The following is a 27,739-nucleotide window of genomic DNA, read 5'->3' as shown; positions in this document are numbered from 1 at the left end:
TAGATATCGAGCCAGGTTCAGTGGAAAAATGAATTGGAAAGAAGAATAACTTTATATGTTAGAAACTCAAAGTAACTCTAAGAGTAAAATATGGTGCCAAGATCTTGTGACGTTCCAAAATTCCAATTGTCTCGGTCAGAGTCCCTAAATTATTTAAAACATAAACTTTTAAAGACCGGGCTTATTATCATATTCCCCACCTATTGATTGGAATCCTCCAATCATATTTGGGGGTTTTACTCATTATAATTAGGACTTCTTAGCGTATTTGCACCGTTGTATTTCCATCATTTACCTCTGAGAGACGCTCTGGTCTAAGAAATAACTTTAAGACCGTTACATATACGTTTGGAATTTATCCTTGGTCACCCATATCTCCAGACGTTACCTCCTGGGTAGTAAATCAGTTTGGAGGGTCACGCAATGTATCCCCCATTCCATTTACATTCCTAGAGATATGCAGCTTCTACTCCTTAACGTTCTCATAGAAGATAAGACTAATTAGGAAATATTTGCTGAAGCGGCTATATTCGGAAACGCTTCCTTGTTCTCCATTATAGAAAGACCAAGGAGAAAAAGAAATAAATATATGATTAAGGAAAACAAAATGGTTCTGACTCCATTTTGGGCTCATATAAAATACAGAAATATGGAATACTTGTTTTCCAGCCTAAAATATCTGACAGTGGGAAGCCAAACGCCCTGAGCGATGTAACAAATACGAGACTTTTAAACCACTTTAAATGCCCGTCACGTGTCACTATGGTGTCCCAGGGCAGAGAGGGGCCGAGAAAACAAGCATTGAAGGCAGACGTGGCCGGACCCTATGCCGTGGCCTCCGTCCTTTGCTTATCTGCCCTTTCTCTTGGTTAATCCTACTTGCAAACGGGTCACATTTTCTGTGGATCACATCATCCGGTTCCCCCTGAGCTGTCGCTATCTGCTGATCTTTGTGTCATCCTCTCACACTAACTGTGATAAACAACCCAATCCGTCCGATGGGCCACGTGGCCCGGCACATGTCCTCCCACTGCAGTTAGCACCAAGACAGCCTTTCCGGATCCCAGGACTCCTGCTCATTTTGCTGCCTCCAGATTGGGTTCACTCACATTTATTAATCCCGAGATCTCTTCATTATAAAAGCCGAGATGTCTTCAAGCTCCCATAACCTGATCCACCCAAGCCCTGTGCCACTAACCACCAACGTGTCCCGTTTGGCCGGTACTGCCCCTCACACACATCATGAAACTCTATGGCAAGACATAAATATAGTGCCAACCTGTGCCATGACGCTGTCAACACACGACAACTAAATGAAGCCAGAAGACGTTGGGTGACTGGTAATCTAATGTGGGTCGGGGTTGGGGAGAGAGCGTAGACAGGTTGTCAGAGACGTGGCCAGTGGCCTGGAGACAAGAGAATGTAGCTGGGTTTGTGGCCAGACTGGGGTTTGGCCAACTGAATGTATAGGAAGCGTATATAGGGCTGTCCTGGCCGAGGTGAGTTGCAGATCCCGACCAGATGCATGATCCGCCTGACTTTATAAACTCAAACGTGGAAGAAGACAATTAAGGGTTGGGCAGTTCCGGTTTCTTCCACCGGAGGGCAGCCTGAGCTTTGACACTGGTGTTAGGTCCCACGCACTGTTTATTAGAGTGTTGCCAGTTTTGGGTTTAAAAAAAATTTCTGCTCCGAATTCACGAAAGTCATCAGAAATTCTTAAACCATTTAATGTCCCGGACCAGCGGGGGAGGGGTAAATACCTCCTTAGTCAAACTTTTTAGCAAAATGTCAGGTGTTCATGTTTAGCTGCTCAGTAGGCATGCTGTTTTGCTGTTTTTTAGTTCTTGATTCTGAGCTGAGGGTATTGGGAGTTGCATTCCAGTCTCTCCCAGGTTGCAGGTGATGTGGGCACTCTGAGCAGATAGGGCCACTAGGGAGAAACAATTGAACCCCTGAGCTCTCTGCTCCCTCTGAGACAGATTCTGGAAAGCGTTTTCGTATTAAGTAATATTAATAGTTTGCCATGATCTGTAACCTCCTTGTTACAGCCAATACTGCGGCAATCAGACCCGCACAAGGGCTCAGACCTTCTGTTTGTGATTATTTCAGCAGATGGAATTAAAGGGTTAAATGCCCTGTTATTACCACTAGATGGCAGCATTTCTCCACTCTGCTCTGTGCTCTGCCCCAAAATATCTTTCTCCAGCACCCTCCAATGCCCTGGCCAACTGGGAATCCCAATCACCCAAAGGGTTTCAAAAGATTAACTCAGTTCTGTTGGGGCGTTCTGGTCCGCCCGACATCAGTCAGAAGATATGTGACTTCTCCCAGGAGCCTTTATACAAATAAATCAGGGGAGGGAGCTGAGCTCCTCACACTTCAGTCTCTTCCTCCAGTGGATTGATATCAACCAGAGAGGAGGCCGAGGGGCTGCATTATCAGAGAGGAGGCCGAGGGGCGGAGTTATCAGAGGGGAGACCGAGGGGATGCGTTATCAGAGGGGAGACCGAGGGGCGGAGTTATCAGAGGAGACCGAGGGGCGGAGTTATCAGAGGGGAGACGAGGGGCGGAGTTATCAGAGGGGATGCGTTATCAGAGGGGAGACCGAGGGGCGGAGTTATCAGAGAGGAGGCCGAGGGGCTGCATTATCAGAGAAGAGACCGAGGGGCGGAGTTATCAGAGGGGGGACAAGGGGCGGAGTTATCAGAGGGGAGGCCTAGGGGCTGCGTTATCAGAGAGGAGGCTGAGGGGCTGCATCAAAGGGGAGGCCTAGGGGCTGCGTTATCAGAGAGGAGACAGAGGGGCTGCTTTATCAGAGAGGCGGCCGAGAGGCGGAGTTATCAGAGAGGAGGCCGAGAGGCGGAGTTATCAGAGAGGAGGCAGAGGGGCTGCGTTATCAGAGAGGAGGCAGAGGGGCTGCGTTATCAGAGAGCAGGCAGAGGGGCTGCATTATCAGAGAGCAGGCAGAGGGGCTGCTTTATCAGAGAGGCGGCCGAGAGGCGGAGTTATCAGAGAGGAGGCAGAGGGGCTGCATTATCAGAGAGGAGGCTGAGAGGCGGAGTTATCAGAGAGGAGGCTGAGTGGCTGCATTGTTGATTTCTGACATAAATATTGTGGGACAGACATGCGCACTCATAGTGTCGCTTTACAGCCGCTGTAAACTACGCCTGCTCACCCTCCTATACCGCCCATTGTTTGGGGAATCATGTGCTCAGCACCATAAAGCGAGGCAGTAGAACCAAAGGAGGAGGTTGGGGACCTGGAAGAGCATCGTGCTATGGAGGCCCAACTAGGGACAGGCCACGCGTACATGAGTCTCGGCACCTTCAATGTTTTATTCCCCTTTAAGGCGAAATAACCTCCTTTGTATGTCAGCCTCAGACCAGGGGGCAGATGTTCTTTGTCTCTCAACAAACATTGGCCAAGGGTAGCAGTATGGGGTTTGTGCACCTGGACGGGGGAGTTGTTTCCCAGCTGGACCGTAACCAGGGTCTGGAGGAAAGGATGCGATCATCATCAGACCGATAGTACCTTCTGTAGCCAACTAATGTATCCTTGGCCACAAATCCAAAAACCACCTAATTATCTATGATTAATGAAGAGCTATCATATTCCATGGCGCTGTACAATGGTTAAAAAGGACCCAGAGGGCCAGCCAGGACTCCTCCTCCTTAGCGTTTGCCCCTTGCAGCCAGCAGCGGATTCGAGAGCTCTTCTGCCTCCACTGGCGGTGGGGACGGTAAATGCGATCAGCAGCACGGGAGCAGCAGCATGCGGGGATGTAGGGTGTGAGGGCAGGAAGAAAACGTTTCGGGCGGGGAGCTTGCTGCTGGAATATGTCACATTATGAGAAGTGTTTCAGACATTCACGCCTTAGTCTTAATAATTGTTCATTGTCTTTACACAAACCCTGTGCCCCAGGGGCATTAGGAGTCTGTTAACCCTTTTACTTACTTATTGTCCCACCTTGAGTTTTGCACCGAAGCTGGGGAGGGATCAGGTGTGGAACCGTCTGCATTTTAAAGCTTTCTACATGGTAACGGAACTAGTAACATAGTAACTGTCCTTTTAACCGAGTTTCCAGTTTAACCCTTTGTGTCTCCTATAAACCCGCTCAGATAGGACATGCTGTGTGCCCACACAAGTCGTCTCGCCCCATGTGCACACACAGTGATACTGTGGGGGGTGATTAGAGCACAGCCTGTGGCCTAGACAAAGGGTTAAAGTTTGGGATTGATGAAACAGACGGTGTTATCGCAGGAAGCAGGCGCTGCACACATAGGAAGCACAGCTTGGGAAATGGCAGAATTAACTCTTGGAGAACCAGCAAAAGAAACCATCCCAATACCGAGGGAAGCTGTCAGCTCAGCGGCTCAGTAGCAGAACCCTACATGTAATGAAGGGGTTAATTAGCACAAGCCTGTCTTCAAGTTCGAGTTGTTACTGTAATGACGCCACGTTAAGAAGACACGTAACACGTAAATATCACGTTATCGAGCATGATTGTTGACATCGGAATCTTGTTATTATTACTGATATCAAGTGTATTCAGACCCAGCAACCGGCATTATGAGCCACGTCAGTGTCCCGTTTAACCCTCTCAGGGGGCGCCTATCGTGGAACAAAAACAGGAAGACGTGAAGATTACAGCATCCTCTGATATCCCAAAACAGGGGCCGAGTCTTTCCTGGGGCAGAAATGAATGAATTAACTGGATAGCCACAGAAACCAGGTCCATTCCTGCCCCAGAACGCACACTGACCAGTCTGGGCCCGCTGGACCCCCCGTCACAGAATCAGCCCAGAGGGAAACATGGATCGGTCCACAGAACTGAGCCAACCTCAAGATGGGAATCCCCGAAGCAGCTGATCACGGCTGTGACTGGCTGAGGGTTATGGGAGTGATGGAGATGTATGAAGTCACATATATTCCACACACTGAGAAATATGTGTAAGAGTTTCTAATATTCTGTGGGGTTAGAGTTGAGGGGCCAAGTTTCCGTTGCCCCCCCCCCCCCCAGGAAAGCTGTACCGGGGGCAGTATCTATAGAAACCTTTAGCCATACATTTTTATCGCTCTGGCATTTTTTTACACATACATTTTTTCTCCAATCATCCATCGTGAGCCCCGGGTCAGTCATGCCTTAGGGTGAACCTTGAATTTTTTCCATGGGGGGCAAAAAAATGATTGCTCTCAAAGGATTGGGGTTTGGGCAGAATAGATGTCTGTTTACTGGACATCTCCCAGCAGCCCCTGGGGGTAAAGATCTACTTTTAAAGTGAGATTATCTTCACTGCGCCAGATTAACAGAGAAACGAGTGCAGAACGCAAAGCCCTGCAGCCGGGGGGGGGGCAGCAGAGATTAACCCTCCCAAAAAGAATTCATAAAGAGGGATTAAAGGAAACCAGGCAAAGTGGGCACAACAACCCCATACTAATGAACCCCCTGAACCCAACTGCCCCTCCTCGAGACTCCTAAAAGCCCCCACCAAAGTACATGGACCCCTCCTCCCCATCATAGAACAATCTTGGCCATTGAAGAAAAGGGCAACCCGTGTAAATGCCACGCTTCCCACTCGCTGGAGATCAGACAGAGGGGCGCACAAATCAGGGATCACATTCCCAGGGCTTTCTATTAACCCTTTAGGGGTCAGCGGGATGAGCTTGACACCCTTGATACAGAATTTGGATAGTGAACCAGACCCTCCCTCTGAGATCTTCAGAACTGCAACTCTCTCTCCCTTATCCTGCCCCCCCCATTATTTATCCTGCCTCCACTCCTCTCTTTATCCTGCCCCCCTCCCAAATGAGCATCTCTCCCCTGTCTCCACCACCAGTAATAGCATCCAAACAGCTGTCAGGTTTACTTGGCTTAATCCTAGAAATCAGATGTGTGGCTGTGGGGGCCGCCCTGGCCCCCGGCTCTGCGTGGAATGTATGGAGAGTTTCCCATATTAGTGGTCTGCCTGTGACATACCCCAATCTGGACGTATTATTTGGGGGGATTATTATATTTGTTCCGTAGTAATTACCGTAGTATTAACCCTTCAAATCACTTCCCGGGCCGAGCCATTTCATTATACCTCGTCCCGGGGTCCGCTGTTTGCCTTGGTTTCTCAGGCTCTGCCTCCTTTCTTCTTCAGATCTTTAAATCTCCTGCGGATTTATCCTCATCGTTCAGATGGCCCTTAGTATAAGTGCCCCTATAGAATCTCACCTCCTGCACTTCGTGGCCCCTGATTCTCCCCCAGGCCCTTCATCTTGTTCCAAATCTCTTTTCATCCTGAGCGCCTCTCCCTCGGCCCCCTTTACCTGTCAGCCGCTGCTTTTATCTCTTATTTGCTTTCTGCTTCCTCCCACGATACGGTTTACCAGGAGCCACCCCTGGGCCTCCAAGGACTGAACACACAGGGGTAGTTGGTGTTATAACCCCATCTAAAACTTACGTAAATGATTGCAAGCTCTTTGGACCAGAATTGGGTCTCAGCGAGATCTTAAACTGTGTTTATTTCCCTCTGCATGCCCTGAAGAGCTTCCGACATTTAGGGGCGGAAAGACACTGCAAGGATTATTCCTCACATGTCCCGCTGGGTACATGTGAGGAAGAGCCCCTGATGTTGCTTGGCCCCTGGGCAATGAACCCTTGGAATGCGATAATTTCTCATTGATCGTATTTTATCACCTTGCTGATGGCGTTTATATCACGTAACGGCTCCCACCGGTAGCCAATCACAGATTACTACAGGTACGTCTACTATGTAACTGATGATGCCCTAAATACAGCTACAGGGACTAAAGGGGCATAAAGGGGTTAAAGGAATGGAAAGGGTGGTATTTAGGGTGGCGATGATGTCATACGTTCCTGTCTTGATTACAAGTGACAGTCTGTGGACACAAATTCCTTGGATTCCTCTTTTTTTCTGTGATTATTACACGTCCTAGAGAAAAAAGGGGGAGGGCGAGGGGCAAACTCATCTGAATGCCCCTTGTGTGCTTCCCACTGCCACCTCTAGGGTCAGCACAGAGCAAATAATAAAGCCACATCCAAAATATCTAGGGGCTGCAACATACCCCAAATACCCTAAAGTACAGAGGTAATATTGGCGTAATGATCATCGATGGGCCGGTGGGTAGGGTCATCCAGACCCTTCTAGCTGGCTCACCTTGAATATCTTGGGGTAGTTCTGTGCTTGTTGCAGAGGTTTCTGCCCCGTCTCCTCTCTCTTCTCAGATGTACAGACCACTGATTGCACGTCCCTCCTAGATGAACAAAGCTGCCCGCGAAACCGGGAAAACATGGGAGCCGTTACATCACTAAACGACATGGAGGGAATTCAGGGTAATGAACATTCGCTGCTTCTTCTCCCCAATATATCTGCCCCAGCGCCGTATCACAGGCGGACAGTAGAAAATATATATTTTATAAATAAATATATATAAATATATTGCTCGCTGGTAACCCAAAACATGATGTAATGCCTTCCATTGGTTGATGATATCACTCCGCATGCCTTTACACCAGTTAACAGACACCATCTTATTATTCCATTCAAAAGTTACCAAAAAAGCCCTGAATAGCTGGAAACGGCATGAAGCTGGCGGCCGACGATGTTCTCAGACGGGAACCTTCCTGTTTAACTCATTGACTGCCTTGAAGATGATGCCTACCATTGCCCCCGGGGGTTAATGTAGTGACCCCTAAGCTTTAAATAGCGTTACGAGAGAGGTTTCGGTTTACGCTAAAAATAAGTGGCAGACAAAAGACTGCGTGAGAGGCCATTTTTACACCATTTCCCAGCATGGGGTTTCTGGAGCAGCCTCCACGGCCGCTAATAGCCCCGCAGTCACCAGTCCGGGGAGGACAGTAATAGACGAGAATGTGTTCCATGTCCCCAATCCGGTGCAAATTAACTCACCTCTTCCCCACCAAACCCCAAAAGTGTTACCGGGGCCTGTAGTGGTTAATGACTTATACCCTACTCGACATCAGAATGTATTGTAAACGCGGCATCTATAGATTAAATAGGGGAGAGTTTTACAGGGAAACCCATCGAGAAAGCTCTGTAAAACATTAAGGGTGAAGGAGCTCATACACGGGTCTGAGAGCAGGAGGAAAATAGTATATAGGAGTCAATATATAGGTCAGTGTATAGGAGTAAGTGTATAGGAGGCGGTATGTAGCAGGGTTAGAGTGTATTGGGGCAGTATATAGGAGTCAGTGTATTGGAGTCATTATATAGGAGACAGCATATAGGAGTTGGTATATATGTGGGTCAGAGTGTATTGGGGCAGTATATAGGAGGCTGTGTATAGGAGTCAATATATAGGAGTCGGTATAAAGGAGGCAGTGTATAGGAGACAGTATATAGGAGTCAGTGTATAGGAGCCAGTACATAGGAGACAGTATTATAGGAGGATTAGAGTGTATTGGGGCAGTATATAGGAGTCAGTGTATAGGAGTTGGTATATACGTGGTGTTGTTTGGAGGCAGTATATATGAGTCAGTGTATAGGAGTCAGTATATAGGAGTTGGTAAATAGAAGGGTTAGAGTGTATTGGGGCAGTATAAAGGAGTTGGTATATAGGAGTCATTATATAGGAGGCAGTATATAGGAGTCGGTATATAGGAGGGTTAGAGTATATTAGGGGCAGTCCACAGTATTAGGAGTCACTTTCGGGTGTGTCACATCAGGACTTTCTCCAGCAGGGTTTCCGTTGGCCGCGGAGCTGACACTCTAGTGGCCCCCTTGTGTGCTCGGTTCCAATCACTGTTTTCTCCCCGTGGAGTGGGTTCGTGCCCTCGGTGCCCCGTGTCAGCCAGTCGTCCCCGCCCCTCCCCATGCGGCCCCGCCCCCTGCCCGTCCCCCTCTGCCCTCAGTCTGCTCGGTGCTGGGTCCCGGCGGCTGCTCAAACTTTGTGTGGCCCTCGGCGCAGAATGGGGCCCCCGACAAGACTGCTGTGCGTGCTGCTGCTACTCCAGGTAAGTGCCCGGGACAGCTGATACTTTATACCCCCTGTGACTATGACAGGTCCCCGGGGGTGGGGCAGGGGGGCAGAAAAGTGCCGTACAGGGTGTAGTAATTCGCTGATGTGCCCAGAGGGGCAGGTTCTGGGGCCCTGGTGTATGCAGTGTTTGCCCCTCAACCCCCAGACACGGACCCCGTAAATGTTCTCATTACCTCAGGTTTGTGGCTGGCTCGGGGCCCCGCGTGGTACCGGCTGCTGCTTGGCTGTGGCACTGAGGGGCCGCCCCGCCGGTACCTGCGCCGCCAGCCTTTGACAGACAGGAGCTGTTGTCGGGTATTTTCAGTTCCGACTCATTATAAATAGGGCCGTGTTAGTTTACCCCGCGGCCGGTGCTATTCGTGGACTCGGTGCCTCCCTGTCCCGGCTCTCGTTGGGGGCTTCGGCGGAGCAGACCCCACGTCTTCGCTTCATATCAGGAAAGGCATTTGATTTCCCGAGAGCTTCCCTTTTGTTGGGTATAAACATCAGATCTGGTACAAAGTGGTAAAAGTGGAGCAGTTGCCACAGCAACCAATGGACTGTTCCTGCCAACTGCTGCGCTTTTTCAACTTTGCCTATGGTATTTGGCACGCCAGCACCCGCAGGGTTAATCTGTACGTTGGGACCCTTTTCTCTGTAACCCCCCCCACTCTCTCATGTTGGTTCCACACGTGTGTGTCTCTCTCTCTCTCTCTGCTCCGGGTTCCACGCGTGTGTCTCTCTCTCTGCTCCGGATTCCACGCGTCTGTCTGTCTCTCTCTCTGCTCCGGATTCCACGCGTCTGTCTGTCTCTCTGCTCCGGATTCCACGCGTCTGTCTGTCTCTCTGCTCTGGATTCCACGCGTGTCTGTCTCTCTCCTCCGGGTTCCACGCGTCTCTCTCTCTCTCTCTCTCTCTGCTCCGGGTCCACGCTCTCCCCCCTCTCTATAAGTGATTTCTCAGATGCCGCGCTCGCCGCGGACGGTTCCGGTGAAACCAAGAGAGAGTCTGAGATTGGGAGCAAAGTCCACGGAAATGTGTGCCGGATCCCATAGCAACAGGAATTCCTGCGCAAAATGCTTTCTTACTGTAGGTGTGAGTGGGAGAGGCGGGCGATGTAGGAGAGGCGGGTGAGATGATAGAGGTGGGTGGTGTGGGAGAGGCGGGAGAGATGAGAGATGGAGAAGCGATAGAGGTGGGCGATGTGGGTGGCGTGGGAGAGGCAGGTGAGATGATAGAGGTGGGTGGCGTGGGAGAGGCGGGTGAGATAAGAGATGGAGAAGCGATAGAGGTGGGCGATGTGGGTGGCGTGGGAGAGGCGGGTGAGATGATAGAGATGGGTGGCGTGGGAGAGGCGGGTGAGATGATAGAGGTGGGTGGCGTGGGAGAGGCGGGTGAGATGATAGAGGTGGGTGGCGTGGGAGAGGCGGGTGAGATGAGAGATGGAGAAGCGATAGAGGTGGGCGATGTAAGTGGCGTGGGAGAGGCGGGTGAGATGATAGAGATGGGTGGAGTGGGAGAGGCGGGTGAGATGATAGAGATGGGTGGCGTGGGAGAGGCGGGTGAGATGATAGAGGTGGGTGGCGTGGGAGAGGCGGGTGAGATGATAGAGGTGGGTGGCGTGGGAGAGGCAGGGGTGAGATGAGAGATGGAGAAGTGATAAAGGCGGGTGAGGTGGGTGAGGCGAGGTGGGCGGTTATCGGCATGCTGTCAGATAACGGGCCCCTGGGTTTCGGATGGACGAGTGACACCAGTCACCGCACAAAATTAAGGTGTGACGGGCTGGGGCAAATATTCCGGCTTCAGAATAACCATGGGGTAAAAATAGCCAGGCAGATTCCAGGGCCGTGTCGGCTGCCAGCACAAGCCTCCGGCAGCAACCATGCGCAGGATGCTACAAACCCTTTTTGGAGCAGCCTCCCAGCAGAGGTGGTAGAGGGTAATACAGTGAGGGTATTAAACATGCATGGGAAGGACATACTGTTCCTGAATCTAAGACGAGACCGACGACTGATTAAGATTTGAGTAATGTCAGACTAGAGGGGCCGATGTGGGCCGATCTGCCGGCAGGTTTGGGGTTACTACATTAATCAGTGATGGTGGGGTTAACCCTTGTTGTGCTAGACCAGCATACACCAGGAATCCCCCTTTAGCCAGGTGGGGCAGATAACTCACATTCCTGATCCAGAAGGGGGCTTTTGTCTCAAACGTGTGACATTTTTGTGTTCCTGTTCAAATGAAAAGCCCCATGGGGGGGGCAGCCCTCTCCTCCCTGCAGCCAGGTGGCCTGAGGTGGCCCGAGGTGGCCACGTCTCCACAGGCCACTGCCCCTCCCAGACACGGCCAAGGAGCGTGAAATCTCTGTTTGACCAATAAATTGAGCAGATGAAAGGAGCTTTAAGTGGCAGCAAACACAAGCGGCCCCGGGGCCGCCTTCACGTTAATGGAGCATCAAGACCTTAAGAGTTTGTTTCCTGAACCTTTTCACCTCCAAGTTACCCCTGCAGAGCATCTCACCCCGAGCTTACACTGCGTGCAGAGCATCTCACCCCGAGCTTACACTGTGTGCAGAGCATCTCACCCCGAGCTTACACTGTGTGCAGAGCATCTCACCCCGAGTTTACACTGTCTGCAGAGCATCTCACCCCGAGCTTACACTGTCTGCAGAGCATCTCACCCCGAGCTTACACTGTGTGCAGAGCATCTCACCCTGAGCTTACACTGTCTGCAGAGCATCTCACCCCGAGCTTACACTGTGTGCAGAGCATCTCACCCCGAGCTTACACTGTGTGCAGAGCATCTCACCCCGAGCTTACACTGTGTGCAGAGCATCTCACCCCGAGCTTACACTGTGTGCAGAGCATCTCACCCCGAGTTTACACTGCGTGCAGAGCATCTCACCCCGAGCTTACACTGTCTGCAGAGCATCTCACCCCGAGCTTACACTGTGTGCAGAGCATCTCACCCCGAGTTTACACTGTGTGCAGAGCATCTCACCCCGAGCTTACACTGTCTGCAGAGCATCTCACCCCGAGCTTACACTGTGTGCAGAGCATCTCACCCTGAGCTTACACTGTCTGCAGAGCATCTCTACCCGAGCTTACACTGTGTGCAGAGCATCTCACCCTGAGCTCACACTTGTGCAGAGCATCTCACCCCGAGTTTACACTGTGTGCAGAGCATCTCACCCCGAGTTTACCCAGTCTGTAGAGCATCTCACTGAGTTTACCCAGTCTGTAGAGCATCTCACTGAGTTTACCCAGTCTGTAGAGCATCTCACTGAGTTTACCCAGTCTGTAGAGCATCTCACTGAGTTTACTCAGCGCGAGTGCGTCTTGGCAGACTAAATATTAGGAGCAGCAGTGTGCGAGGCCTCCATATAGTTGCAGCTGTTTATATCAGTTCGTGATGATGTCATAGATTTTCTGGTAATGCTCTGCAGTGATTGTGGTGGTTTAGGTGATCCTGGTCTTTTCACAATGTGTTTGAATGGACCTCGATGGGGGAGAGGCTGCGGTGGCCGGCCGATGATGGGGGAGAGGCTGCGGTGGCGGGCCGACGATGGGGGAGAGGCTGCGGTGGCGGGCCTACGATGGGGGAGAGGCTGCGGTGCAGGGCCGACGATGGGCGAGAGGCTGTGGTGCGGGGCCGAGGCTGCGGTGCGGGGGAGAGGCTGCGGTGCGGGGGAGAGGCTGCGGTGGCGCGCCGACGCCGGGGGAGAGGCTGCGGTGCGGGGCCCCGATATTCCCCTTAGAGGAGGCCCGGAGGAGGCTGGCGAACACACTCAGTGAGAAGAGTAGCAGCCAGTTTTCTTTTGCTCCAGATTGCGTGGCCCCCCTGCTTTGTCCTTGGGGGCCCCGGTCCTGTTCCTGCTACTCCAGACTATATCCGGCTAAACTTCATCACGAACAAAGGAGCCTCGGAAGGAAAGGGCAGGAATCCCACAGCTTTTCCTCCGCGGTGTCTGGGCGGCGGGGCAGGTTGGGTGGAGAAGGTGTCCTCCGTGGGTCCTGCTCCCGAGTGACATTTGGGTCAAGCAATTTTACTTGTGACCCAGATTATTTCCTTAGAGAGTTTCTGGAGACATAAAAGCCAAGAGAAAGCTTTGAAACGTTACGTGGATCAGGTGACAGCGGCTTGAGGGGTCCCGTGTAACCCCCTGAACTTCCTAATGCCAACTGGGCCCCCAATGGGACCCAACCTGCCTGCATTTAATGACGTGCCTGCTGGGTGAGGCGGGGGCCACAGAGAGACTGCCAGATACAGCTGAGTGACATACCCCCCCCCCCGGTTTACCTGCCGCGACTTGCCGTATCTCACCCACCTCCTAGAATCTGCCCAGGTTGGGGGAGTTTAGCATCGTTCTTTAACTTGAAAGGAATTCTCTGTTGTCGGATTTAACCCCGTCAGCGAAATTCACATCTGGAACAGGCGTCTCTAGACGTTGAAACCTGTACAGTAAGAGAATGAAGCGCTCGGCCATGAAACGTCATGGGTTTCTGCTAAAATGGGGAAATGTTTGTGATTAATAAGGGGGGACAGATGGCGTGAGCGGCATCCGCAGACCCCAATGCCACGCCCAGTTTGTATTAACTACTGTATTGGGTCAGGAGGTGAGCGGACGCTAACAATGTGGCAGCCCCTGACGACCAGGCAATCTGAGATAAGACAAACCCAGAACCAGGGAATAAAGAACGATCTCGGATGAATGTAACCAATAAGCGCCAGAGAATAAAGAACGATCTCGGATGAATGTAACCAATAACCGCCAGAGAACAAAAAACGATCTCGGATGAATCTAACCAATAACCGCCAGAGAATAAAAAACGATCTCGGATGAATGTAACCAATAACCGCCAGAGAATAAAGAACGATCTCGGATGAATGTAACCAATAACCGCCAGAGAATAAAAAACGATCTCGGATGAATGTAACCAATAACTGCCCGGGAACAGCAAGAGATCTCAGATGAATAAGTGCAACAAGCAATCTTGGATAGATCTACCTTATAACGGGTTAGAATGAGCGACCTAAGATGCATCCAACCAATAACCAACAGGGTGTAGTCCCCCATCTTGGATACATGTACCTTATAAGTGACAGAGTGTAGACATACATCTAACCAATAACTTGAGGGTTATACCGAGCAATCTCAGATACATCTAACCAATAACTTGCGGGTTATACCGAGTGATCTCAGCTAGATCTAACCGATAACTTGCCGTTACAGCAAGCGATTGATCTGAGATAGATCTAACCGATAACTTCTGGGTTACATTAAGTGATCTCAGATCTAACTGATAACCATCACGGATTCATCTAGTTGTATTTGATTTATGGAGTTTTCTTGTAAAGCCGATGAAAACATTACCGGTTTGTGATTTTGACCATTTTAGGCCTGGGGCTCATCTTTAGCCGTATACACTGGTCTAGAAACTAAGCAGTTAAGTTGTAATGTGACACAGCGAGGGACCACCTACTGGCAGTCGATGAAAGACAAATTTGGGTAAGTTGGCACAGTTTGGGTTATTTACAAGGAATGCGGAGTGTATTCTTGGCAGGTCTTTACAGGGAGATTTCCTGACCCCAGGTGAGGTGCAGAAAGATGTTCTACAGCCTGAGGGTGGGTAAAATGATGGGGAAATCTCTTGTTACGACCGGAAGAAGTGAAGGTACAACAGCAGTCTGTTTCAGCAAACCCGGCACACCTCTGTGTGTGGCATCCAGTCGGGCAAACAGAGCTGTATTAGATACAAGATCCAGAGCCCACTGGTCCCCTCCTTACCCCACAAGGGGCATAGTCGGCCCTGAATTTACCCAGAATGCCACATGCAAACAGACAACCTGAGAGCCCTCATACATGTACACAGACCATGTGAGAGCCCCTTATTTCAGGTCTTCAGGGGAAGGAAAGTGAGAACAGATCCTTCTGGGAAGGAAAGGGTTACATGGAGAGGTGAGAGAGGTGTGGAGTCTGGTATGGGAGAGGAATGATAGGAATGTGAATTCCTGGCCCATGAAGGACTCTATACAATAAAGTGATCTTACGGGAGGTGGAGCTCTGCAGGAGACCCCCACACACACAAGTTTTGGGGTGTAAACCCCCCCTGGCTGCATGACCAGACTATAAAAATGTATTAAATAAAATCAAGTATCCCGTATAATTCAGGCTTTTGCCTCTCCTTCTCAGTGGAACTGCATGTCTCTGGCATTTTAACGGGATTTGGGATTAATAATAATAATATGGCGGTCAAGATGCCATCGATGTTAGTGGAGGTCCATCGTGGTGCCTGTGCTTTTCACAGCCTGCCCCAGAGATACCATCCCTCAGGTTTCCAACTCGCATCTTTCACTTGCCTCGCATCCTCTATCCCCTCCCGGAGCCTCTAACAAAACACGGGGGTAAAACCCTAACCCTTAATGCAACCTGAACCATCCTACTTTGTACATCAAGCAAGGCAGAGTATTGGCCTCCTGATACCTGGACCTGGGAAGGAGTTACTTGTCATGTATGGTTTATGTTGGCAAGAAGCCGTCGGTTGGCTGCAGGTGATCGGCTGCACTTGTTTAATGTTTTTATAATTTCCCAAAGAGTAGATTTCATCCTGAGATAGTGATTTTGGTCGAGTAACCGGTTACCCCTGGGCCGGTTCTAGTAGCCCCTGTCCCCCTGCAGGGATTTCCCTGCGTGTTGGAGGTTCAAAGGGCTGCCTGTCCTATTAATTTTGCCTGGTCCCAGCACTATTTTAATGAATGAACACGGTTCTGCATGTGTTCGTACTCATGGCTCTGGTTATAGGCTGGATAATGAGCTCCCATACTATTGATGGTAAAATTTTGGTGTGCGAGACGAGAAGCCCCACTGAGCTGTTTGTGCACTCAGGTCCCTGGCCGAGTGCAGACGGACACCTTTCCCTCTGGCTTCACGTCTCAAGCGGTTGTAGCCACAGTGAAAAGAGAGATTTGAGTTTGTTGTGACTGGGGTCAGTGGGCTCTCTGCCCGACCCCTCCGTGCCTGGTATCCGGTGCCAGTTCTGTAGGATCAGCACTTGGCACGCAATTTTCCCAACAGAGGCAAACATATGGTGGGGGTAACATGGGGTAAGATGTACCTTTAAACATTTCATGGTGCAAGCGTATTTAGATGGACTTTTAGTGCCAGACCACTATGGATTCTGTATGTTGCCGGCTAGTGTGTGAACAGCTGTCACTTGTAGACCTTTAGTTTAAGGCGTCGTTGGTAGTTGGTCTTAAGTGGTTCTGTGATGAGAAAATTCCTCTGACTAATGCCTCTGTCAATTGCCCTTTCCTGTTTTTTTCCTGTAATACAGAATACTGTTTGCTAATCCTGCCCGTTGGGCCGTTAGTCGCGCCTCTCCCTGCAGGGGATGTAATGGCTGCTGGGACCCTGTCTCCTGTGAGACCCCCGCTGCAAGACAAGTAGGCACTAGGCCGACTAAAAATATTTTCCATTTCCGGTAACCTGAGCCGGTCCCGCATTCTGCCAGCAGCTAGCAGGTGGCGGCTGGGGGTCGGAAGTTGAGGCCTACGGGTGAAGCCCAGACTGACCTCGATCAGCACGGAACCTGCGTGTCCTACCAGCCGGTCACGCGGGCCACCCTTTGCTGCCACTTGTGCTAATTCGTCACAAGAGGTCCCTTTACATTCCCAGCATTGAGGAAATTTCCATGGGACGGGTAGACAACTTTCCACCGATCCCCAGATCTCTGTGGGCTCCAGGATCACCAGCTCGTAGTCCAGGGCAACCCCTGATCGATTCGGAATCCTACGATGCCCTGAGTCACAGAAACCTTACGTCCATACGGTTGAGCCTGGGCGGTGTGTGTAGAGTAAGGGGCAATTTTAATCTCCAGCACTGTCCGCAGAAGGGCAGAGCAATTCAGGGCTCAGGGCTAGTAATGTGGCTTCCTGAATGCTCAGCCTAAAAGTCACAAAATGAGGCTTCCTGTGCGTTCTGCTTCCCATGAGCTCCACCTGCTAGCCACCTGATGAGGCTGTCGTCCTATTATCACCCCGTGTGTAATAACTGACCAGCCAGAGAGGGAAGTCTGCCTCTAAACACCACTAAACGGTGGCCTTCCTGAGGGTTTGTGGGTTAATCCCCTCCGGGCGGCAGGTGGGGGTTTGTTTGTACAGTGTGCGTGATAAAGGGGCTGGAGGGGAACTGAAATTAGGAATTAGGCTGATGGCGATGGCGGCAGCTCCAGGGCTGGGGCACTAAATGTACAACTGTGTTTTCGTAGTGTTCAAATGAAATCATAAAGCCCGGGAGCCTGTGCCCTCCACACAAACCCCAAGTGCATGTCTGGGGCTGTAAGGGGCAATCTGTGTAATCACATTTGCTTCTGTATATACCCTGCCCACAGGTGACTAGGGTTTCTATTATGTGTATCGCTCCTTCTGCCCATTGTGAGACGGCTGTAACTTGAGGCAAGTTCAATCACCCATGGGTGCAGCTTTTTTGTAAGGTAATGAACTCCGTTATGGAGTTGAGGTTCTAGGTTGGTTGGACCAATGGTGGCCCAGCAGAGCCGTCGATGGAGCAGTTTGAAGTTCTAGTATTGTCCCAGTGGGACGAGGAATAAGTAAGCGTTTCTGCTTCTCCTGGGGTCTAGTCATGACGTTTACTCCATATAGTGTCTCAGTATTCACTAAGCCTGCATGGATTCAAAGCTTGGTACTGCTCTATATTGCAGCGGCCCCTGTGGCGGGAACTCAGTCTGGAGCTGCTTTATTCTGCGTTTCTGACACGGCTACGTGGTCTGCCTGTGGTTTTTCACATTTCTGGCCTGCCACGTACCGATGTGGGGAATTTGGGTTTGCAGGCCTGTGAGCTCACATTGTCCGGCCGCACATGTACGATGTGTGTAAAGGCTGCATGTGTGTACGTTTCATGGGTCCTCCTCCTCTGTCCCCTCCATAATGGTGCCCTCCCCTATGTCTCACCCCCTCTGTGATTCAGCGAAATCACCCGATTCTCCTGCTGTAAAGACTAAAACCTTAATAGTCTTTGGTCTTGTCTTAGATTCAGGAGCGATCTGGTTACCCCCCCTTCACCCTACAGATACTCTCTGTTCTATGTGGGTGCCCCTTCTCCATGTAGTTGCCCCCCCCACCCTGTAGTTGCCCCGCACTCTCCCCTCCGTACTGCTGCCAGCCATCTCTGTGTTTCAGGTCTGGGCGTTCCCCGTCTCCTGCCGTCAGTAGCCCTGGGGCATGTTTTCGGAGGGAGCTGTAAAAGCTCAGCTTGTTTAAAGACAGTCGGCTTGGGAACGCCCGAGGCCTCGTTTCTTTCTAATGGTGTGCTTTTTGTGTCTGGCTGGGAGTCCTTGTGTTCCCCTGTTTTTGGTCTACGGACCACCTGTTTGTGTAACTACAGTAAAGGGGAATGTTTTACTGTACTAATGGCGTGCGCTGCGATCGTTCTATCCCATGGAGCGGGGCTCATCTGGCGTCAGGTTCGTGTTACCTGGCAGACGCTGGGAGGTTTGTTCTTCGGCAGCAGAATGAGAAGCGACTAAACAGCCTCCTGGCCGTCACACAGTTAATTTCACCTCGACTGACACCACTTCCTGAGGTTAAAAATACGTGGCATTGTTAAGGGTTTCCTCCATCCTGGAGAATTCCCTTTGGCCGAGCAGAAAGAATCGCCCCATGATCCCCGTGGCCCAGCTGCCCCGAGAAGGGGAAGAAAGGGTGTGGAGGGGAAATGTTTTTGTATCCTTCCTGGACTGTAAAGAGCATCTCAACTTAACTCTGTGTTTTCAAAATGGAAGACGCTGTGTAACGACCAAACGTATCATTAGTAGAACCAAACCATCCCAGTAACAGAAAGAGCGTCAGGGGTCACGATACCAGAAAAGCTTATTATTAAATCTTCAGCAAAAAAGACTTTGCACAAAACATCGGCGAATCCGCTTTGGAATCCCGCTGGGTAATCCGTGTTTTTTTTTAGGACAAACAGTTCTGGTTCCTCACAGAAGATAAATGTGATCAAATACTTTTTCTGCCTTTAGCCACTTATTTTTTGAGGGAGACTTTGAAATAACTGTTACCAAGAACATATGTGATCTGAAATTCATGTTCCCAACAGCGCCTAACCCTCAGGCGTGAGCAGGAGAGATCCGTTGCAGAGTGGAAATCTGATGAAGGGCCGTGGGTTGTGAGATGGCACGCCAGGTAGGGGTCCAGGTATTTGAGATCAGACGCCAGGTAGGGGTCCAGGTATTTGAGATGAGATGCCAGGTATGTGAGATGAGACGCCAGGTAGGGGTCCAGGTATGTGGGATGAGGCACCAGGTAGGGGTCCAGGTATGTGGGATGAGACGCCTCATCACCCTGGCAATTTGTGTCATGTCTGCATGTGTGCCAGATAAAGAGAGCGTCGCGGTTGGTGCCACCAGACTGAGAGACGTTCAGACACCACGTTGGTTCTGCTGTGTGACAACCGCAATCCCGTATCCCACATACCAGCTCGGCTCTGCTTAACCCCTTCCTGTTCCTCTGTATAACATAACCCACCACACTTGGTGTCTGCTACACATCTCACTGACATAATGTGATGCAGCCCCTGTGACAGGCATGTGTCCCCCCACTACGCTGAGCCCGCTCCCCAGCAGTCTTAGGCCTCCAGGCCCCATTGAGCGAGCCTCGAGCTGATTAAACACCCTTTATGTTGGCGTTAAGTCCCTTTGTTTGGCTCCCGTCGTCCTGTAATCATAAGCCGCGTATTTGCACAGAAAGTGCTGTCCCCACACATTCCAGCCTCGTCCCGGTCTGATGAGCTGCAGCGAAGGCCGAGCTGGGCAGGGCGTGCAGTGAAATGGCTGCAGAGGAATTTATTAACAAACTGTCAGTGTTTGAGGGAAGAGAATTAAAAAGGTCTGTTAGATAAATGTGAATTTGGGCACCGTGACCATCTTGGGGGGCTGTGCTTTTCTTTATACATTTGATGTTTTTGGATTTCCGGTTGTAGGAGCGTTAATGAGATTTTCATGCAGAGTTTTAGCATTCTGCTTCCAAACACACCAGGAGTTAGTAGCTCTTTGTTATATGATGTGGCCCCCACTTTCCAGTTTCTCAAAGTAAAAGGGATCAGGCCTCACTTGGCCCTGTCTGATGTAATTGACTTAAAAGGGTTAAACACGCACTGTCCGCTGGCCCCATGACCTCATACTGACGCCCCCCCCCTTCCCGCGCCTACACTTTTTGAGCCTTTCGGATGATCTTATTCTCATTGTTTGGGGCTTGTAGGCGTCCGCCAGGTGACGGCGCAATCCGATAGGCGTCAGGGCAAAGTCACGGGGGGAGGGGAAATATGATGGTGAAGATTTAACCCTGCACTGGCTGTACAAAAATATCCTTCTCGTGTATTTTCATGTTTTTCTTTAAAAATTAGTATTTTCTGCTATTTCTTACATTTATGTAAAAAAGTATATATTCTGAGTGGTTTTGAGGGAAGTCGGGTGTAGAGTGTAGGAGGGCATTGGCTGCCTCAGGGGTATAGATATCGCTCACATGTTATATGCTGTCTTTCAGGTGGCGCACAGTTCCCGCGTTTTGGATGAGGTGTATTTCCCAGAGTCAGACACACGGACGGGAAGTCACAGATGGAGCTATGGAGACCTGGCAGACGACGAGGATTTTGTGGCGGACGAGGCCTCAGGAGGTGTGTATACTGACCATTCGCGTTAATTTGAGGGTATCTGCTACGGAGATAGATGGGGAGGTACTCAACATTACCCAGAAACCCCAGATTAGACAGGAATAAAAGTCAAAGATCTGAGCAACAACGGTAACCACCCCGGTGTGCTCCTCACTCTGCCCCGATGTGCTCCTCACTTTGCCCTGGTCTTAGAGCTCCTTCCTCTGCCCTGCAAGCACCACTAACAGTTCCCCAGACACTGAACCTGTGCTGCCTGGGAAGTTCCTCCGGTGGGAAGGGGCGATTTACACCATTCCCTTAATTAGGCAAATTGTCTCCTGCAACTCGCTATAAAGCGCATGAACCCCAGACCCCATTAAGCTGATATCAGCGGCTGTGTGTGGAAGGGACGCTGCTCCACGGCTGCCTAATTTATGGTATGGGACCTGGTGACCCCATAAAAACTGTGTAAATTACTGCGGTATATGGGGGGTATGGCCTGTATATTAGCACATATTAGCAGTATATCCTAGTATAAACTAACACTGTTTGAACACAATAAGAACAGGGGACCACAGAATTGAGACGCAGGTTATTTGTTTGCTTTTCATTTAGTTTTGTGACCACAACTCAAATGTAAGCTCCTCTGAGCAGGCCCTCCTCACCTGTTGTCTCTGTAAGTCAATTTGTTATGTTACATGCTACTTGTTATGTGCTGTCCACCCATTGTACAGCGCTACGGAATTTGATGGCGCTATATAAAACAATAAATAATAATAATAAATTAATGGCTGTTTCTGCCAGAGTCTCATGTAACTTTAATGGATTGAAGGGGGTGACGTCTGCCCCGTGACTCATGGGACTGTTTTTTTTTCCAGATGATAACGGGAGCTCTGAGATCGGCAGCGGAAACGTGGCTTCGGAACTAGAGAAACCAACACAAGCACCCTACGCTACAGGTGAGGCCAAGTCATGGTTGGCCCTTCCCTTTCAGTCCTATGCCCCCTTTGATGGCCCTTGCCCCTGCCTGCTGACCCTGCCCACCCTAATGGCCTCCTCTCTCCTAGTCAGCCTCTTCTCCCACCCTCCACCCTGGCTATTGAGTGTAGAGTATTACAGCAGTAGCAGAATTCTGGCGGTGTTGGCTTCCTGTGTGCCTCACGCAGACGTGTAATGCACATGGTTGGGGCTTCATGTTACATGTTTAGCCAGTGTGGAATGTGTGGGAGAACATGCTGGACGTGCTGAATTAAGGAGACGGATCTTTAGATAAACAGGAAGGACAGGTGGGTATCAGGAACGCAAGGGGACCCGGCTGACTCGCCTGCTGTCGGCGTGCTCACCAGTGCCAGACCGGGAGGTGACATCATAGCACCATCTGAGACCGAGCTCCGTGGGAGAGTTTTTCTTGGACATTAAATCCAGAAAGTGGAGAAACCAAATGGAATCTCAGCCCAACAAACCCTATGCAGAACGAGCGCTTTATTCTAATTCATTTTACGACCACAACTAAATTGGTAAAAGTGGCTTCTGTCAGCAGGATATGGCTTCCCTTGTAGGACATGGCAGCCGTGGACTACCGGGTTTCTGCCCAGACCCGATCGTCCGCGTTAATTGTCTGTAAATGTCTATTTTCTATGTTGTACGCTTGTTGTGTATTTTGTTTTGTATTGTGCGATCTTGGCCATCTCCCGCCTCCACGTAACACCCCCCCCAGCTCCGGAATGTCCTGGCTACTGACGCTCTTCCCACATCTGGATCTCCCCCTGGGAATGCCCCTAGTGGGGAGTACATGGAGAACAAGCATGTGGGAAGAGGGTCTCAACAATAAGGGACATCTGGCAAGTCCCCGTGTTTTTACTCCTCCGCCACTGCGTGAAGAACTGCGAGCTCTGCTTCTAGTAAGAGACGGTAACAGACATGGGGTGTTTCTTTGTCGTGGAAGGACTCACCCCAACAGGCAGAAAGAAAGAAGCTTCTGGGGGTCATAGCAAAGTCAGTCGCTCGTATTGCCCCCAAGTCTTTGTATTGTGAATTATGTGTTTAGGAAGGAACAGTGGGGCCCTATTCTGGCCCCAGTGGGATCCTTTTCAGTTTCTGGTCCACATAGAACTCATATAAAACTAATCTGATCCATATCCCACCTCATTTTACAGTTTAATGCCCCCACCGTGTCCTACATGTGTTTTATTGGCTATCAATTTATAGTCAGTGTCAATAATGACCAAACCATGTCATACGATCACAACTGTGAAATGAGGAATGTTCCAGGTTGGATTATAGAGGCCAGAAATATCTCCTGGCTTTTTCTCTTCTGCCCAAGTTGTTAAGTGGTTTTGCGATACGTTGTGGATGGGTTCCAGCCAAAGACAGGGATGGACAGGCTCCTGGCGGGCAGCCGCACAGGATTATCCGGGTGAAAAGCTGGACCGGCCCTGAAGTTACATACAAGGCTTTAAGTATTTTTGCACGTGATTTAATATGTTATAGGGAAATTTTTTTTAGAGCCACGAACAAGGCATGCGCGACCATGTTCTGGGTCAGATATAAATAGCTTTTATGTATCCGTGTGGCCAGGGTACAGCGGGTGCCAGCTCGTGCACTTAAAACAATTCACTGATGCTGACCAGAGGTTACATCCCAGGGTGATGCCAGCTATCCCTATCTGGGATTAAGATCACTGTATCTAACTAAAAAAAACCGCTTGGGACTCCTACCTTACCACTGGGATATCACTAATTACTTTACCCAGTTTATTAGTTACCCTGGTGAAATGTTTGTGAGGTGAGGATCACTGTCCCACTTGGAAATGTGAGGAGCAAAAAGCCTCCAGAAGCTCTTTGATGTTCTCTTTCTCAAATCTGTTTCACTTTTTTCTTCTTTGTCTTTTACTCCTCTCCTCTGCTGTTGCCTCTCCCTCCTGCCCTCTCGTTGCCCTTTCCTGTACCCTCTCTATGTGTTCACCTGCACTGCCCCCTCTTTCTCCCATGGCCTCCCTCCTGCATTTTCCCTGCCCTCTTCTATAATCTCTCTGCCCTCCTACTTTCCACCCCTTTCTCGCCCTGATTTTTGGCCCATCCTTGGGTTTCTCTTTGTGAATCCCCCATCCCTTGTTTGTTGCCCTCCGTCCTTCCTATCTTGCCCCTTTACCTCCTGTTACCCTGTACCACATACCATACTTGTCAACCCCTAGGTATTTACACCTCCCCGATAGTGCCCCAGCTGGCGGGTATGAGTGTATCGGAGCAGGACCCAGAGCCCTTTCTCAGTAAGTTGCTCCATGGGACTTTTGGCCAGGGGTGTCAGTGTTTGTGTGGTTCATTGCATGCATCCTCTGTGTGAACTCTGTATGTAGCCTTTGTGCACGTGTGTGATGTGGTAAGGGCAACTGGACTATGTGATACTGTGTTCATGTGCGGTTACATGTGTTGCAGGAGATCACGGGCCCTGATCTTCTGCTCCTCGTTCTGCCTTTTATTCACGGTTTGTAGGTGATCTTTTATTGGTTATAATTAAACATCAGGGTTACCGCCAACCAGTAAAATCATGGCGCTTGCCCCCGTATTCCTCTGTATCGGGAATCTATGACTTCATTATGCAGTCGTGGCCAGAGATCTCAAATATTTTCCAACTGGGTGGAAATTCCCTTTTTAAATCTGGTCTATGGCTGTGGCCTCTTTTTCCCCCAGGTTGCAGCCTCCTCGCCCCCTGTTCTTAGGTTTATTGGAGGCTTCTGTTGAGTGTGACTCAGTCTGTGTTAGGCAGACGTGACAGTCTTCAGGTCCACGGAGTGCACACAGACTCCTTTCATCCACATGCAGCACATGGAGCTGAGAACGTGGCTCCCCCAGGCCATGCTGCCATCTCTGGGCAGACTGGCCATTGTGGGGTATTTTCAGTATCCTGTAAGAAATTCCCAGTTAGATTAACCCCTTCCTTGCAGCCGTGGAGGGTACACAATGAGCATAAGCGTCTGGCCTGGCTCACCTAATACCCCGATAAGCTGCTCTGTGGGCCTGGACCTGGACCTGGAGCAGACTGAGCTCTCTTTTGCGAGTGCACAATGTCTACATTTCCAGACGTATTCCATAAATCACTGCCTATGGGCCAGCCACTGTGAGCAGCTCAAGGTGGTCAGGACTCAGGAGCCTCTCCCCCCAGTGTACATTCCCAGGTGTAGTTTGAATCTGGTTCTGCCCCTTCATATGCTCTGAATATTGAATACAAAGGTTTGTTCTGAAATCAGCGCAAAAACAACCAGGAAGCCCATCCGTCCTCCCCCACTGACTTTACACAGAGCCCCCAATGTGTATCCACATTTCAGGAGACCCCGCCGTACACAGCTGTACGTGGTACCTCCTAGCACACACTGCAGGGGCAATTTGGGGCCCTTCCAGCTGCTCGCTGCGGATGGGTCTGTTTTCTGGCAGCTGTCTCTGTGATTGTGTTTAACAAATTGCTCCTGGCTGGACTTTGGGCATCTGTATAACTGCAGCAACAGTGCTGGGGGTTGAAGGGTCTGGTGAGGGTTCCAGGGTCCAGGCCTGTACAGGGTTCCTTATTGCCCCAGCAGGTCTGTCTTCCACCGATCATAAATGTAGATGTCGGAGGGGGAAGTGGGTGTCCAGGCTCCAGATGGGAGCAGGAAAGCAGATGTTTGGAAGGCAATGGAGATACGTAATCTTTAGGAAATGCCTCAATGACCTTAGTAAATACGGCTGGTAATAGGGAGCCGAGGAACAGCAGGAGAGGACTCTGGAGAAAACTCAAGAAATATTTACACTTCTGGAGAGTTGTCGGCCTTCGCAGCTGAGCGTTTGTCCCCAGTTTGCAGCCAGCTGTTATAAAATCACATGTGTGACCCTTATCAATAATGTGCTTTGTTATTGTGAATTTATTCTTTCCGTGGTCAAGACTCCACTGGACGCTGTTATTATTCATTGATTTATGAAGCTAGCCAAACCCAGTTATTGTATGTCAGTGAGGGGCTACAGTGATAGTGCCCACAAGTGGTTGTGTTAATAGCGATGGTGCCCACTAGTGCCAGTCTTAACAGGGATGGTGCCCATTAGTGGTTGTGTTTATAGCGATGGTGCCTACCAGTGGCCGTGTTTATAGTACCTGTCTGAATGCTTTGCTTGCGGTTTGTTGCCAAAGTGTGTTCAGAAAGTGGAAATGGATCCAGATAATCACGTCTTGTTGCATTTTCACTCTTTTGTTCTGTCTGTAACTTCATTGTCTTCTCCGGGGGATATAACACATAACCGCAGGGCCAAGGCCTGCCCTCTCTGTATCTCCCAGCCTCTGTCTCATTGTCACTGCCTGTTTGGGGGTCGCTGTCTTTGCCCTTGTGTTACCTCGCAGCGAGCGCTGACAACACGTTAATCCTCCTCAGAATTCAATCAAATCCAGTCAGCTGTTTAAACTGCCCTCGGCACGGCTTGTTCCCTGTCCTTCCCTTTAACCCATTTTTATTTCTTCTAGTCTATTACAGAGCGCTGGTGAATTTCACCCAATCCGTGGAATATTCCCCCAATTTGGACAATGTGTCGTCGGATGAATTTCGGGATTTGTCAGAGGCCGTTGTTGACACGGTGAGATGTTTCATGTTCCGATCAGATATTTTTTCCAACAGATCCGTCAAGTGGAGAATAAGCCAAAGATTGTAGTTTTATGACGCCACATTGTCATTTAATAGCCTCATCCCAGCGATCACTGCGCCCGCTGACTAATTCCTTACGTGTCTTGTTTTAGCTGGAATCCGAGTATCAGAGAATTCCTGGAGAGCAAATGGTCAACGTCGTATACGTCAAGTGAGTCTCCATAAAGAATAAAGCGGAATTTCCGCCTGGGCTGTGTAAATAACATGGAGCCATCTGTTCTCCCTGGATAAATTGATATTTAATTTCCCCCTTATCAGCAGTCTGTGGGCAGAGAGTGGCCCTGGGATACCGTGGAGAGCATACGATAGTCTTCCGACCTCGGGAATCAGGATGTAACATTGGTCAGGAAGTGTTATTTGATTATTTTTTCGCTCACGTCTTGCCTTTACAGGCTTATTGATGGATACGTATTCGTAGAACTTGACGTGGGCTCAGAGGGTAATGCCAATGATGCCCAGATCCGGCAGGTGCTCTACTCTGTGATTGAAGGTGGATCCATCGCCTCGTATGTAACATCCACGCAGGGATTTCAGTTTCGCCATCTCGGATCAGGTAAGGAATCTGTGAAGGCTCCTTATAATATCCTGTCTGCGATCTTAGAAATTAATGTCTATTCTCATCTGCATCTGTTGTAAGGACGTTCTGGTTAATCCATCTCGCAAGCCGTGTCAAGGACCCCAGGCACCAAAAGTGTGTTATCTGTATGTAAAGCGTGTGAGGGTGGATGAAACTCCAAACATACAGATTCCACCCCATTTCTAATAATGCACTGCATTTATATCATGAACGTGCATTGGTTACAGTATCAGCCAAAGCTCTGTACACAGCACTAACATGATTTTCCTTTGTAGCACAAACCCCACCATCTCCAGTGGGGATGGCGCTGCCAGGTAAGTGACAAGCTGCGTGCTGTAAGCAGACGCATGGTACTATTTGTGCTGCACGTCACGTTGTAGGGGTTGTGTGTTTATGTGCACCTAGTGCTTTAGTGAGTATGCGGTTTGAATTGGGGACAATGTTTTTCGTAATCCTCCTGATAAAGCTGATGTTTACTCCTTACTCGGTTGCTGTGATCTAATTGTCTTGGCAGTGTTCATTAGACAGGACGCCATATGAGGGGATTTGCTTTTTCCTGTGAATAAAGTGCTTTGTGTTCCAAGGCCAGTAAATAGACCAGATTTTGCCTGCTGCAAGTTCTGCATCGTGCAGCAGATTGCTGCATGCACGTCTGCTTCCGTGTGTTGCTGGACTGGAGTTTTGCCATACTTGTAGTTATTGTTTCATAGTTGTGGAGTCGCATGCCTTGCTGCCACGCAGTGCTAGGGGATGTGTATTTGGCACCCAGCTTGCGTGTTATGTGGGTGGCGTGCACCAGATCTGCCACGCCAGCATATTCCACAATCTGGTGGACAGCACAGGTGAA

At 50.0% G+C, this 27,739-nt stretch overlaps 1 protein-coding gene across 1 annotated transcript in view; it reads left to right on the top strand.

The window, feature by feature from the left end:
- Positions 1-8,854: 8,854 nt before the first annotated feature.
- HSPG2 (heparan sulfate proteoglycan 2) overlaps positions 8,855-27,739 on the top strand; it is a 59,045-nt gene continuing 40,160 nt past the window's right edge. Inside the window, exons 1-8 of the mRNA XM_053452508.1 lie at positions 8,855-8,983; positions 20,548-20,677; positions 21,532-21,612; positions 23,847-23,921; positions 26,138-26,247; positions 26,408-26,466; positions 26,708-26,868; positions 27,168-27,206. Of these exons, the coding sequence (XP_053308483.1) occupies positions 8,939-8,983; positions 20,548-20,677; positions 21,532-21,612; positions 23,847-23,921; positions 26,138-26,247; positions 26,408-26,466; positions 26,708-26,868; positions 27,168-27,206 (700 nt within the window). The 5' untranslated portion in view covers positions 8,855-8,938. The remainder of the gene's footprint in view (positions 8,984-20,547; positions 20,678-21,531; positions 21,613-23,846; positions 23,922-26,137; positions 26,248-26,407; positions 26,467-26,707; positions 26,869-27,167; positions 27,207-27,739) is intronic.

Source organism: Spea bombifrons, chromosome 12 (genome assembly GCF_027358695.1).
Source record: "Spea bombifrons isolate aSpeBom1 chromosome 12, aSpeBom1.2.pri, whole genome shotgun sequence".
Classification (NCBI taxonomy): Eukaryota; Metazoa; Chordata; class Amphibia; order Anura; family Pelobatidae; genus Spea; species Spea bombifrons.
This window is presented reverse-complemented; position numbering and strand designations above follow the sequence as displayed.